Below are 15,957 nucleotides of genomic sequence, written 5' to 3'. Positions count from 1 at the left end.
TGCGTTGGGGATATAAATCTATTTAAAACGAAACTTCGAGACAGCACCCAGCACCTCCACCAGTCTCTGCTCTTTACTAATGTCTCTGCTCTTTACTAGGCGGTCAAGGCTAACCATTGCTCTCTTTCCCAGAAGCAGGCGTCTCCTAATTTCGAGACTGCAGCCATGAAATTAGGAGACGCCTGCTTCTGGGAAAGAGAGCAATGGTTAGCCTTGACCGCCTAGTAAAGAGCAGAGACATTAGTCTGCCAACCAAGATCTGTATAACCCGTGCTATGGTCTTTCCAGTTGTGATGTATGGATGCGAGAGTTGGACTGTGAAAAAGGCTGACCGCCGAAGAATTGACGCGTTTGAATTGTGGTGCTGGCGAAGACTCTTAAGAGTTCCTTGGACTGCCAGAAGATCAAATCAGTCGATATTGTCGACCATAAACCCTGACTGCTCATTGGAGGGTCAAATTCTAAAGTTAAAGCTCAGCTACTTTGGTCATCTGATGAGAAGAGAGGAGTCGCTGGAGAAAGATTTGATGTTGGGAAAGGTTGAGGGTCGCCGGAGAAGGGGTAGGCAGCGAACGCGATGGTTAGATGGCATTCTCGAGGCATTGCAGATGAAGCTATGTGATGTTAAGAAGATAGTGAGAGACCGGAAAGCGTGGCGTGACATGGTCCATAGGGTCACGAAGAGTCGGACACGACTGAACGCCTGAACTGAACTGACCTCCACCAGTGTCACGTCTCGATAGAACGCCAAGGAAAACCCAAAGATAGAACGGGTTTAATAACCAACAAGGACGAGTCTTGCGCTCCAACTTCCTTCTTTTTCAGGCTCGCGCTTGTGGGGCCAGTCATCATCTTTGGCGTCGTCTTCTATGCGGCAATATTGCTACGGTGGGCAATATTTAGATGGCGACGACGCACTGGTGTGGTGTTGTAAAGAAGACGATGCTCAGGTTAAGCTGTGTTCGTGCTGGTGGTGTATACTTCTGAGAGTCATCTGGCGTTTAACGCTGTTCAAGTTTCCCTTAACATTTGGTGGATGATTGCTGGAAGTGCATCCGTAGGAAACCTGGATCTCCGTAGTGGCCGCCAGATTGGTACCATCACTATGCCATCCGACGCGACATCAGCTTCAGCTGCACCACCGGCTTCCACAGTCGTCATGACGCAGCCTCGTGACCCGGGCACCTTTTGCGGCACCGACCATGTCGACGTAGAAGACTGGATCGGTATGTACGAGCGCGTAAGCAAGCACAATCGTTGGGACGCGACCCTCATGCTCGCAAACGTCATCATCTATCTGGCGGGTACGGCGCGCGTCTGGTTTGAGACGCATGAAGATGATATCACATCCTGGGATATGTGCAAAGAGAAGCTTCGCGATCTATTCGGCAAGCCGATTGGACGCAAGCTCGGCGCACAAAAAGACCTCGCATCCCGTGCCCAGTCTTCCGTGGAATTCCACGGAATCATATTTGTCTTATATTCAAGATATTTTAGCCTTATGCCGAAACCTGGACAGCGCCATGTCCGAGTCAGACAAAGTGGGCCACATAATAAAGGGCATTGCAAACGATGTTTACAATCTGCTGCTTTGCAAAGACCGTCCAACGGTCGATTCAGTCATCCAAGTTTGCCGGCAGTTTGAGCAAGCAAAACACCGTCGCATTACTCCCCGCTTCGACCGCTTGCCAAACACAGCTGCTACGTCTTCGTGCGAAGACAGTTCAACACTGTAGCAGCCATCTCTTCCCTCTACCTTGACCAGGATTGTTCGCCGAGAGATAGAAGCTATGGCGCCCGTTGCGTTCGCTCCTCAGCCGGCAGATGCTACTATAGCTACAATCTGTCGTTCGCCAGGAGTTCGCAAATGTGGGCCTGAACGCGAACGTGGGCTTCAACTCTGGCCAGTATTCCACACAGCCTTCGTTCCAACCTAACGCAATGCCATCTGTCCAACCCACCGTTCCGGTGGTAGCAGCTGCGGCTCCAACTGCGCCCTTGCCGACGCGATACCGCTACCGCTACCGCAATCCGGACAAATGGCGAACCTCGGATGACCGACCCATCTGCTTCAACTGTTCACGTGTCGGCCATATTTCTCGTCATTGCCGCAGCCGTTGGATTCCGCCACCTCGACCCCGCTACTTTCCTGATCGCAGCGCCGAATATCCACACCCAAACCATTTCCGAGATACGCGCTCTCGTGAGTTTAACTCGCCAGCCCCGCGCATGTCCAGCCGCTCACCGTCGCCTCAGACCCGGAGGTCCCGCTCGCCCCTACCTCACCGTCCATAATCTCCTCACTTCTCTGGCTCTCTTCCGGAAAACTAACCAATGCAGCTCCCGGAGTTGATGCTGCATTGACGACCCGGCCCGAAAATCCTCTGCTGACCCTCGCTCATCGCCGCAACCTTCTAGACATCTGTGTGGATGGTGCCCCTGTTACTGCCCTCATTGACACTGGTACCAAAATTTCAGTCCTCAGCTTATGCTTTCGCCGCCGTCTCAAAAAGGTTGTCACACCCGCCGCTTCATCGGCCGTTCGTGTCGCCGATGGTCGTGGGACTGTGCACTGCGCGCGTCAGTATTTCCGGTCGCACTACCCCTGTCCTCTTCACTGTTATCGACCGCTGCTCTCACGACGTGATCCTCGGCATCGACGTTTTAACGGCCCATTCTGCCCTGATTGATTTCTCAACTGGCCTTCTTCGCTTAGACCTGCCCTACTGCCCCGAAAGCAAGCCCCGCTTCCAATCCGCCGAATTTGTTCGTCTATCACCCGAAGCTGCTATTTATGTTCCACTGGCCCCGTTCCCCGCAGTTCCGGACGGCACATACGTCACTTTCCCAATTACCGATGTTGTTCTGCGTCGCAACATCATACTCCCTCATACCGTAGTGACTGTCACTACTAACCGCACCTCTCTTCCCGTCCTTAACTTCAGCCGCTCGACCCAAGTTTTACCCCATGGCATCGCACTTGCTGATCTGGTTCCTTTGGCGGACTGCGAAGTTGATGCTTTAACGCCTCAGCATCTGTGGGAGCAGCATATATCAGCTTCTTCACATTCGAACCTCTTTTCGAGCATGATATCTGCGGATCTGCCAGATGACCCAGCCAGAGCTCTCTCCGACCTTTTGTTGTCGTACGCTGATATAGTTGATTTCGGAGACCGACCACTGGGCCAAACATCCGTTTTGACCCATCGAATCAATACGGGTGACGCCAGCCCCATCCACAGACGGCCTTATCGTGTTTCTCTTACTGAGCGGCATGCTACACAGAAAGAAGTTGACAAGATGCTGACGCAAAACATTATTGAGCCTTCCTGCAGTCCCTGGGCGTCCCTTGTCGTATTGGTCAAAAAGAAAGACCAAAGTTGGAGTTCTTGTGTGGACTATCGCCACCTTAATCAAATAACAAAGAAAGATGTTTACCCTCTTCCGCGAATTGACGACGCGCTTGACTGCTTGCATGGTGGCAGCTATTTTTCTTCTATCGACATGCGTTCAGGCTACTGGCAAATTGCTGTCGACGAACGGGATCGCGAGAAAACCGCATTTGTCACCCCCGACGGACTCTATCAATTCAAGATGATGCCATTTGGACTCTGTAACGCTCCTGCGACATTCGAGCGCATGATGGACTCTCTCCTCCGTGGCTTCAAGTGGACAACATGTTTATGCTACTTAGATGACGTCGTAGTTTTCACTTCCACGTTCGCAACCCACCTTGATCGACTTTCTGCAGTCCTGGCCGTTTTTCGCCGCGCCGGTCTTCAACGTGAACGCCAGAAAATGCAGCTTCGGTAGGCGCCAAATCAAAGTCCTGGGTCATTTGATTAATGCAAATGGTGTGCAGCCCGACCCTGACAAGGTTCGAGCCGTGCGCGAGTTTCCTACCCCGCGTAGCTCAAGTGACGTGCGAAGCTTCCTTGGTCTTTGCTCCTACTTCCGCCGCTTCATTCGAAACTTCGCAGACATCGCTCGTCCGCTTACCTCTCTTCTGAAGAAAAACGTACCTTTCACATAGGGTTGTGACCAAGCCTATGCCTTCACGACGCTTATTTCCACCCTCACTACACCACCTATTCTGGCGCACTTCGATCCTTCTGCACCTACCGAACTGCGCACCGACGCTAGCGGCCATGGTATTGGTGCGATACTTGCCCAATCCCAGCATGGGTCCTCCCACGCCATTGCTTATGCCAGCCGCCTGCTTTCGTCCTCTGAGCGCGATTATTCAATTACAGAGCGGGAATGCCTTGCACTTGTTTGGGCGCTGACCAAATTTCGCCCTTATTTGTTTGGGCGGTCCTTCTGTGTAGTGACAGACCATCATGCTTTGTGTTGGCTGTCCTCACTTTAGGACCCCACTGGCCGTTTAGGTCGCTGGGCCTTGTGAATACAAGAGTACGAATTTACTGTGGTATACAAGTCGGCCACTTACATCAAGACGCTGACTGCTTGTCCCGCCATCCAGTAGATCCTCCCGATTTGCCCGACCGTACTGCTGACGACTACATTTTGTCCATCTCGGACTTTATAAATATCGCCTCCGAACAGCGTCGGGATCCTGCCCTGCAACCAATTATAGACCAGCTGCGCAACAACCCCGATTCTTCCGCCAGCATGTTTGTGCTCCATAACGAGACATTATACAGACGCAATATGCGTCCAGATGGCGCGGACCTTTTACTGGTTGTTCCGGCTCATCTGCGCTCTACTGTCCTCGCCCAACTTCACGACGCCCCTACAGCAGGACACTTGGGAGTATCACGCACGTACGACCGTGTGCGACGACGATTTTTCTGGCCTGGTCTCTACCGCTCTGTCCGTCGCTACGTCGCCGCTTGTGAGCTATGTCAGCGCCGTAACGCACCATCGCTTCAACCTAGTGGGCCCCTGCAACCAATCTCAGGGCCGACTGAACCGTTTTCTCGTGTGGGCCTCGATCTTCTTGGGCCTTTTCCGACGTCGACGTCTGGAAACAAATGGATTGCTGTGGCGACTGATTATACTACCCGATATGCTGTAACCAGGGCGATCCCCACCAGCTGCGCCTCCGACGTTGCTGACTTTCTTTTGCATGACGTAATCTTAATTCATGGCGCTCCGCGTCAACTGCTCACAGATCGGGGCCGCTATTTCCTTTCTAAAGTGGTTCGTGACCTTCTCCGCTCATGCGCTACTCGTCACCAATTCACCACGGCCTACCATCCGCAAACGAACGGTCTTACTGAGTGCCTTAATCGCATACTGACCGACATGCTATCTATGTATGTGTCCGATCACCATCGTGACTGGGACATCTCCTTACCTTTCATCACGTTCGCCTATAACTCCTCACGTCATGACACCGCCGGATACTTTCCCTTTTATCTACTTTTCGGCCGCAACCCTTTACTCCCTTTCGACACCTTGCTGCCTCTTGACAACTCTTCCTGTAGTTACGCTTCGGACGCCATTTCCCTCCGCGCTGATGCCGCCCGCCACATTGCTCGAGACCGGCTTGGCGCGTCTCAATGCTCACAAAAGCGTCGTTATGACCTACATCACCGAGACGTCCACTACCCTCCTGGTTCCCTCGTGCTTCTTTGGCTTCCGGCCCGTCGTGTGGGGATGTGCGAGAAACTTCTGCCTCGTTACGTGGGTCCTTACTGCGTTCTGCGACAAGTCACCGATGTGATCTATGAGATCGCCCCTCTACAGCCCAAGTATCCTTCCACAACCACTCATCCAGAAATTGTGCACGTCGCCCGTCTGAAACCATACCATTCAAGTTCTCCTGTGTAGGCAGCACCGGGACGGTGCTTCTCCCGCGCGGGGAATACTTTTACGGTGCGCAATATCTAGATGACGACGACGCACTGGTGTGGTGTTGTAAAAAAGACGACGCTCAGGCTAAGCTGGGTTCGTGCTGGTGGTGTGTACTTCTGAGAGTTATCTGGCCTTTATCGCTGTTTAAGTTTCCCTTAACAATATGATTAAATCATTACTAATCAGCGTCAGTTGCGTAGTAGAATCGGCCACTCAGGCTTTTGCCTTTCGCTACTTTATTTGCTAAAGTCCCTCGTAATTTTTGTCGGTGTTGTCAACTTTTATTCGCTCGCTGTCTGCGTAGAACACAATGCTGTCGCAGTGCCCTCTTCAGGTGAATTAAGCGGCTGCGAAATCTAATGCTTCGCTGCCACATAAGTATTCGATCTGTTCCAGTTTAATCAATCATAACCATGAGAATGTAAAAATAAATTGTGAAAAACGAAGGATAATTCTTCTTTCGAATGATAATTAGGGGTTAGCCTCAAAATAAACCACCCATAATTTGTTTTATTGTTTGTTACCTAAAAAAACACATCTTGTTTTTTTACTCAGTGTTTGTTTTTACAAAAAACGACACTGCGCATGCCATTTTCTTCTTTTTATTTAAAATAGCGATCTTCAGACATGTATAATTTTAGACGAAACACGAAATGCGTTTTACTGATTACCTCAATCGGTCAGGATATTAGTGCATCGCTAATTTTGAAAGTAAAAATACGAAGGTTCTTATTATAAAAGGTCAACATCATGTCAGATTGGGACGTTTCTTCTGTTTACTCATGATATCAAATACCGTTGCTGTACGAAAGGTGAAGTAGTATGTAACTGCACAAAGGTAGAACAAGAAAAAGAAGAACGAGGGGAGTATTGAACATTTCTGCAGGATAGTCGATTCACTGTAGATTGGCGCATTGTCCTGTTTCATACGCCCAGTTTTACCTTTTATCTGCAAGACTGAGTGTCTTTATGCTCTTACTACCGACCACATAATATAATTCAATTATTGCTCATCTTCTTGAGATCCACGGAACGCAAGGTAGAGCAGGGAAAATCATAGCGCTTCGTAGATTGGTCGGTGAAGCGTCGGTCGGAGGCATGTATTCTATTCATTTATATAAGGCTGGGTTCACAAAACGCTGCATATTTAGGAAGACAGTGCTGACTGTATTTCTACAATTTACAGTACTTAGCCGTTTGATGTTATTGGCTGCCGTGGCGGTTTACGTCCCTGTTGCCTTCATCCATCGCTTACTTGAAGGCCTCTAACATTTTCTCTAGAGATCTAATCTAGATACTTTGGCAAGAGGCTGAAAAAAAAGTCTGGTTACAGCGTGGTTCTCCTCAGGGCTCACCACTGCTACTTACTCCTGCATCGTGGCCTCTCCCGCTCCATGGTGCACTGTTTGCCGAACAGGGCGCATCTTTTCGCGTAGAACTCTGAGCAATTGCCGAGTCCTGCAAGTGGTGCAATTCGAAAAAAAAAAAAAAAAAGAAAAGCTATACATTAGACGTCGCTGAATGTAGCAAGCCCTGATCAACAGCATGTCTCCATCCGCACGAGAAGGTACCAGAGCAAATAGTATTTTAGCCCAATAGAGTGAAGAATTCGCACCTCAAAGCGGTGACCGTTTTATTTTGCTGCTTTTAGAGAGGTTGACATCCTGTTTTCTAATTAATTATTAGGTAATGCGATTATTCCGCTCTAGAAATAAGGTTATGTGACATTGTTTACGAAAACAAAATATTACATAGTTTTAGCTGCAATCGATCTTTCACATCAGGTGTTTATGTGTCCGATTATTCGCATTTATTATGAAATAAAGATAAATGAACAGATTTAGCTTTCCGCTGGAAATCGTTTTTGCTTAGTTCTACACGAACGCGAGCTTTTAATATATTCTTTCATTGCAAAGGTGTCTTGGGCACACTGAAAATTGGGAGATTTAGATGCGACCTCCCTTTACAGAGTAAAACAGACACTGTTGCTTCTATGACAATAGGTTGAAACCATTTCCATATATTGTTTTGCTTTTAACCACATTCTGGCTAATATGAATAACGAGGACAGCCGCAATGGCCCTGAAATATGAGCTGTGTTATGTTTTCATGTACCGCATTTAACTACGCGGCCGTCAGAATGCCTCTAACGTAACTATGCGCTAAATTCAGCGCGGTGTTAGCTAACATTGTTAAAAGCCGATCAGTCTATGGAAGGCGGTTGTGAGTGGTGTCGTCGTGAAGCGTTATAATAAATAAGCGAATAATTTGGAGATCATTACTGATAAGCTCCCCATATGACCGGCCTTCCATTCCATCCGAGCTCGCAGGTTGTCCGTATATATAGTAAATGCTTGGCGCTGTAGTATGATGCACTGCTCAAATGCCTGCGACGCATTTCAAGTCCAGATTGGTGCTCACTCGTTTAAGGTTACTTGTGTAGCCAGCGCTCTTTATCCATTTTGAGAGGGCTTTCTTCTCGCTCGATAAATACAAAGGAAATTTAGCTAGAAGTGCTTGTAAACTTTGCAATATAATGAATGAACGAGGACAATATTTCAACTTTTAAGCAGAAAGGACTGTGTCCTCTCTACTTCGTTCCCTTCTCCATCTCCTTATGCTCTGATAATCAGGCGAGATCTTAAATATCGAGGTAAAAGAGCTTGAAATTCCAATTGCTGATATGGACGTTATCAAGGAAGAACAGCAATTCCGCAATGTCAGTAATTCCTAGATTCCTGCTGCTGCAATATTTGGGTCTATATTTGTTGTAACAATTGTCTGCCATAAACCTTGCCAAAACAAACATAACCGGGAAGGCTGTGTGGACGCCGGCATTGTACTGTTGCTTCTGTGCGACTGTGTCCCACGGTTTTCTCCCCTATGCTTTTCTTGCGCCTCAGGCGAAGGGCTCTACAAGATCACTGTTAAGGTGTATCCAGAAGACGGACCACAGACTGGGCCGCTGACCGGTCATGTGGTGTCGACTGCGCACGGTCTGGCCATGTCCGGCAGCATCCACACGGCGGGCCAAAATAACAGCCGACAAGCCGGACCACGAAGCGGGCCGACACTATTGACCTCGTACGTAGTTTCGTGATGCATTCGCAGAACACTGCATGCCATTTTTTAAACGTTATTTCACAATGGCAAGCAGAGTGTGCATTTGGGCAGTATTCATATGCACCATCGGCTTCATCTAAACATGCATGGTGCACCTAGATCAGTAACAACGTACCTACGTTTGACAGCGCTCTACTTATTCCGTTCAATTCTAGACGCAAATATGTAGGCGATAAGGACCACATCAAAAGCAGCCGGGTTAACCGCGGTTACGCTTAATCTAGGCTCCCGAGCTTAACCGCAGTTAAGCGAATAGCAATTCATGGTTACAACTTGCAACAGTTGCCCCTTGGGCAATCGGCATACCGAAGCTTCATTCACAAATATCCGAGGTATTATAACACTGTGTATGGAGTGGCTTCCGACTTGGGCGTCGATAGCGCGTTAAAGCATCATCCGATGCATTGTCCTACCGTCGCGCCCCACCTGCACAAGCTGTCACCAGATATACGGCAGCGACAGCCGGATATCCTTTCGCCGGCATGTGAAATAGTTTTCCTGTAGGATAGTAACGCTGTCATAAAGGCGTGTCACAACTGACCGCTTCGTGAGGATCACTTACGCCTTTTCGCGGCAGCGGTGGCAGAGCAAGGACGCCCACCTAATTCGCACCTACTTCGTTTTCCAGGCAGGAACCAAGCCTTTTCAACAATACCTGCATCAGGCTTACGTGGACTGGATTGGCGGCTGACGTCACATTACCGACGCGCTGGTCGTGCTTTGCTCTTGGTGGCTGTTATCGCAAACGAGGCATTTTGGCGGCAGCGGCGGCAGAGCAAGGACGCCCACCTAATTCGCACCTACTTCGTTTTCCAGGTTGGTGCTATACGGAGTTTCTTATTTGCTTAATTTAATCTCTGTAGCGCCGCCGCTGCTGCCACAGTGCTTTGTTTTCTGTGCTTATTCGTGCACTGTGTCTCAACATGTCTGAGATATGCCCATCTTGTGAAGAAGCTGTACCGCCTGGTGACCGAGTCCTGCTGTGTGCCGAATGTAAGTGCAGCTATCATCATGGTAATTGCTCAGGGTGGTCGGAGGCAACCTTCAAATCTAAAGGTGAAGCCGGCCGCAAAGCGTGGCGATGCGTGCCTTGCCGCAGTTAGAAGGCAAATACCGGGCGAAAAATGTCTGTTGATGTAGAACTCGCTGCAAGTCTTGCAGATATCGTTCAAAAGCTGGACGCGCTTTCGGGTTTGCCGTCCCTAGTCGACGAGGTAAAGGCATCTATCGAAATGATGTCAGCTAAATACGATGCCATCCTAGCAAAGCAGGAACTGCAGGACAAAGAGATAGGCAGCCTTAAACAACGTGTCCAGAAGCTGGAGCAGACAAGCTGTGACAAAAATACCATTGAGCAACTGAAAATGTCATTAAATGAGCTAGAGCTATACAGTAGGAAGCACAACATTGAGGTTCACGATGTTCCCGTTTCCCCAAATGAAGACTTGCTAACCGAACTGAACATCATCGCTAAAGCAATCAAATTGCCAGATCTGCAACCGAGCGATATCGACAATGTCCACAGACTTCCTGCTAAGGTGGGAAAAATTCTCACAATTCTGGTGTGGTTCTCTAAACAAGGACTTCGTGACAAATGGCTCGAAGGACCAAAAGCTTTGAGAGCTGCGGAGACATCTGCTTCCATATCCGAAAACCTGGCTAGGTACAACAGAAACCTTTTGCAGCTAAGCCGAGACTGGGCAGCAGCAAATGGTTATCGTTTCACGTGGCATGTTGGCGGTCGTGTATTTGTCAGAAAAGCGGAAGGGGAGAGCGCAGTTGTCATCCGTAGCCCAGATGATATCTTCAAACTGGAAAGTTCATGATGCAATCGTCGTTTCGACAATTGTCTAGTTATTTTCTGTTTTTCGTTTGAATGTCTGTTTTTCTGTCAAGCCCAGTCTGTACATCGGACCTCGATTCTTTCTGCGGAAATTCCCAGCAATCTTTAAATATTGTTCATTTTAATCTTCTCTCAGGAAGAGGGAAGCAAGATGACATTGAATTTTTTCTTGCTGAAGTGAAGTTGTCAATTCATGTCCTTATGTTTTCGGAAACTTGGTTTTGTAACGAAGACGATGCGTTCAGCATACCAGCGTTTAAGAGCTACTGCTTGAATCGCCAGGTTAAATGAGGTGGTGGCGTATCCATGTTGGTTAAAATGACATAGAATGTGAACTTCTTGACGAATTCTGTGTAGTTAGTGCTCATTACGAGATACTTACGCTCAAAGTCGGCTCATACCTGTTTGCTGTGTGTTACCGCCCTACCTCCGGCAATACGAGTGTTTTCTTTTCTTGTTTAGATTCTGTTCTTGAATTTGCGAATCAGCACAAGTATAATATTGTCCTTGGAGGTGACCTGAATATAAATCGCTTGTCAGATAGTACTGCGGCGCGGGAATTAGATACACTGTTAAATGTTCACTGCTGTATGACTACTATAAATGCCCCAACCAGAGTAACAGAAGAAACAAACATTATTAGATGTTTTCATTACAAATAACCAAAATCATCCGCAGTAATCAGTCTGCCGATGAGCGATCACCTCCCTATATTTCTGTGTGTCAACCACGTACCTAATCTCAAAAGGAGCTTGAAACAATACGCTTATAGGGACATCTATTCGTTTACGCTTTATAACTTTCCTGAGCAGATAGTCGACGTTTTCAACGAAACCAATCCTGAAGCAGCGTACGATAAATTTATCACATTATTCAAACACATATATTCTACATGTTTTCCCCGCAAAATACAGAGTCGTCCACGGCGAGCTCGTAAGCCTTGGATCAGCAGTACGCTACTTAACCGAATAAAAGAACGTGACAAATTGTACAGCCAATGTCTAAAAACGAAATGTCCTGATGCGTTGAAAGCTTTCAAATCTTTCCGAAACATAGTGACAAAAGAGCTTCGAGCTGCAAAAAAACTGTATCATGAGAATTTGTTTGTTTTTTCGAAAAATAACCCGGAGCTGACTTGGAAGAAATTGAACTCTGTCATAAGGCATATAACAGAACCAATTACCAAACTTATTCTTGATGGTATAGAGGTTGAGCGACATGAACTCGCTAACGCTTTTTCACTTCTGTTGCCCAAACTTCGTCATCTTGCGAAGAGGTACCGCTCAACTATTCTCGCAATAACTTAACAATATTTTTGAATCCAGTTTCAGAAAGAGAGGTGGTGGCGGCTTTCAACAGTCTTAACAATAGCAAATCTGAGGATAGCGCGGGTGTTCAGATAATGCCAGTAAAATTTGTTATTCTTGATATATCAAACTGCCTGACACATATTTTCAACTTATGTTTATCAAAAGGCTTGTTCCCACGTAACATGCAGTCGACGAGGGTCACAGTATTATACAAAAAAGGCGATAAAAACGACCTTTCCAACTATCGCCCAATATCTATCCTGCCTACCTTCTCAAAAGGATTTGAAAAGTTAATTCTTGCTCGTCTTACGTCCTTTATTAATCATCATAATATTTTAAACCCCGCTCAATTCGGGTTTCGGAAAAACAGATCTACTGAGCTTGCCCTTCTCGCTCAAAAAGAGTATTGAAGAACTAATTTTGAAGAAAAGAAACTCGTCTTGGGCATATTTTTAGATTTCTCGAAAGCTTTCAACAGCATCAACCACAAAACTTTACTCAATAAACTAAACAGGTATGGCATACGTGTCACAGCCTACTCTTTAATATCTTCTTACATAGCCAATAGGACACAATATGTTGAAATAAACGGTTTCTCCTCTACAGTCAAGCCAGTCATCTCGGGAGTTCCACAAGGCAGTCTTTTAGGCCCCCTTCTTTTTATTCTCTACATCAATGATCTTGTTTCCATAGATTGATCTGCAAAACACATTATTTACGCTGATGATACAGGTCCGTTTTTCTCTGGTCACTCAGGCATAGAGCTATCCAGTCGGGCTAACATAACCTTGGAAAAAATTGAACACTGGGCGTGTCAAAACAGTCTAAAACTCAATGTCAGTAAAACAAAAGCCGTTCTCTTCCATCCCAGAAATAAAGCATTTGAGCTGCCTTCCCTTGAACTCAGTGGCACGAAAATAGAAATTGCTCACTCTGTGAAAACGTTAGGCGTATACTTCTCAGAGCACATGACATGGGATGTTCACATAGAATATTTAGTGAAAAAATTATCACGCACAATAGGTTCTCTACGCCGACATTTCCGTGTATTTCCACTTACTATTAACATTATGCTTTATAATTCACCGTTTTCCTTTATTTTGAACTACTTGCTAGTATGGGCAACAACAACAGCAGAAAACATTACAAAGTTACTACTCCTTCAAAAACGTGCAATAAGAAATATTACTAAAGCTTCTTACCTCGAACATCCAAGACCAATATTTAAGCAGCTAAAAATAGTTAAAGTAACATCTTTGTATAACTACAGGCTTTTGCGATTATATAAACAAGGCATCAGTAAAAAGGACAACACACTAACACTCATAGCAGCGCTTCAAGACAACATAAACACATATGACACCCGTAACCCGGAGCATTGGCACGTTACAGCGTGCCGGATAAACTATGGCAGGCAGATGCTTCGCTTCAGGCTTCCTACCATATTAAATCAATACTTTGCTAATAGGGGTCATGATTTCTCTCTTCCTCCCATTAAATTATACCTCGATAGTTTCTATAAATACCTATTTTTAAGTTAGTAGTTCTGTCTTGCGGCCTGTCTGTTTTATTTTCATGTATTTTTCCTGATTTACCTAGTGCTTTTTTGTAGTCTAATTATTTCTCCATTGATTGTTTATTCACTGTGTGGGCGTGACTTTCTCTGCTGTGAAATGCCGTCATGTGCAGGGGCAGCCGCCCCGTCAAGCTGCTCTTCGAAGCAGCTTTTTAGCGGCTGCTCCTTTCCTTTCCTTGTAGTAAAGCAAAAATGAATTATTATTATTATTATTATTATTATTATTATTATTATTATTATTATTATTATTATTATTATTATTATTATTATTATTATTAATATTATTATTATTATTATTATTATTATTATTATTATTATTATTATTATTAAATGTGGATTTAATAGCTGGTTCGAACGTCTAGCGCTGGCAGTAATTCGGGCACAGCAGGATCGGAATACCAGCCGTAGGGCAGAGCTTCAGCGCGAGAGAGATGGGCGCCGGAGACCAGCGATGGTGATGGCGATGCCGCAGCGTTGTTTGTTCTTTGTCTTCTTTACATTTCCTCCGCGTGAAGAAGTCACCATCCTGGCGACTCACGGAGAAGAGACAACCAGAGGGTTGTAATACGGCTTGAGGCGGCTAACATGGACAACCTCACGGCCGCGGCGGCGGTGGTCGGAAGAAGGGGTGACTGGCTCGATGATGTAGTTTACAGGGGATGTGCGTTCCAAGACGCGATAAGGTCCGTGGTATTTCGTTTCTAGTTTGCTGGTGGCAGGAACACATAGCCAAACGAAGCTGTCGGCCAGGAACGTTGGAGCAGGGGTATCGCTATCATGCTGGTCTTTGCGATAGCCTTGAGTGTTGGAGGTAAACGTGCGAGCTAGCTGACGGCATTCCTCGGCCTTCTGTACAATATCGGACAAAGCACTGTACTGAGAAGCATCTGGATTGTATGGCAAAATTGTGTCCAGAGTGCAAGATGGTTCATGGCCGTATAAGAGAAAGAAGGGCGAAAAACCAGTTGTTGCTTGGGTGGCAGTGTTGTACGCGAACATTACGAATGAAAGTACCTGGTCCTAGTTGGAGCTCCCAGATTCAGATGTAACATACATTGCGAGCATGCCCCCAAGCGTACGGTTGAAACGCTCCGTGAGGCCGTTGGTTTGCGGGTGATACGTGGTTGTAGCCCGATGTATTGATTTGCAAGACGAGAGGAGCTCTTGGACTACTTCGGAAAGAAAGTCACGACCTCTATCACTGAGCAGCTCGCGAGGGGCGCCGTGTCGAAGAATGAAGCGGTGCAGAAGAAAATGGGCTACCTCTCGGGCTGTCGCCGCGGGAAGTGCAGCAGTCTCCGCGTAGCGGGTCAGGTGGTCGACGGCGACGATTACCCATCGATTACCGGCGGTACTGCATGGTAGCGGACCATAAAGGTCGATTCCCACGCGATCAAATGGGCGAGCTGGACACGGTAAAGGCTGGAGAGGGCCAGCGGGGTGGCGAGAAATCTTGCGTTGTTGACAGGAGGTACAAGAGCGAATGTAAAGTCGTACGAAATTGTACATTCCCCGCCAGTAATACCTCTGACGAATTCGATCACAAGTTTTCAGGACACCGGCATGAGCGCTTTGAGGGTCAGTGTGATGGTGGGCACAAACCTTGGAGCGGAGGTGGCGCGGAATGACAAGAAGCCATTTTCTGCCGTCTGAGTTGTAGTTTCTTCTGTAGAGGAGGCCGTCCTGAATGGTAAAATGGGAGGCCTGTCGGCGGAGTGCCCGAGGATGCATAGCCCCAGAAGTAGTGCCTATGATATTTAGCAGGTTAGAAACCCAAGGATCTTGTCTTTGCTCGAAAGGCATATCCTCAATGGTGAGTGCTGACAAGGATGCTTGAGGAGGGGATGATGAGTTAGGCGAGCGTACCGGTGACCGAGAAAGAGCGTCGGCGTCAGAGTGCTTGCGTCCAGAGCGGTACACTACACGGATGTCGTATTCCTGAAGCCTGAGAGCCCAGCGCCCGAGACGGCCAGACGGATCCTGCTTTTTAGTGCTGGAAACCCTTGTGACTGCTGCCCACACCCAATTTGTTTTCTTCTAGCCCTACCTGACCTGTGAGAACCCGACCTTTGCAGGTCATTAGTTGTTCGAAACTTTAAGCCCTCTAAGGAGCACAGCAGGGTTAGCAGAGCCTCTTCCAAACGCACACCCCTGAGAGTGCCGTGCGCCGGGCCGGGGGACGCTTGTACCCATTTTACCGGTGGGTGTCCGGCGGTGGGTTTCGAACTGGCCACCTCCCGCAGTCGAGACGGGCGTCCAAACCACTTTTTATGCTACCTCGATAT

General features: G+C 47.3%; 1 protein-coding gene across 1 annotated transcript in view; it reads right to left on the bottom strand.

The window, feature by feature from the left end:
• LOC146190163 (uncharacterized) overlaps positions 1–15,957 on the bottom strand; it is a 94,566-nt gene that overhangs the window by 54,867 nt on the left and 23,742 nt on the right. The window contains exon 2 of the mRNA XM_084605428.1: positions 7,189–7,278. Within this exon, the coding sequence (XP_084461554.1) occupies positions 7,189–7,278 (90 nt within the window). The remainder of the gene's footprint in view (positions 1–7,188; positions 7,279–15,957) is intronic.

This window comes from Amblyomma maculatum, chromosome 5 (genome assembly GCF_055883805.1).
Source record: "Amblyomma maculatum isolate TAMU_Amacu chromosome 5, ASM5588380v1, whole genome shotgun sequence".
NCBI lineage: Eukaryota > Metazoa > Arthropoda > Arachnida > Ixodida > Ixodidae > Amblyomma > Amblyomma maculatum.
This window is presented reverse-complemented; position numbering and strand designations above follow the sequence as displayed.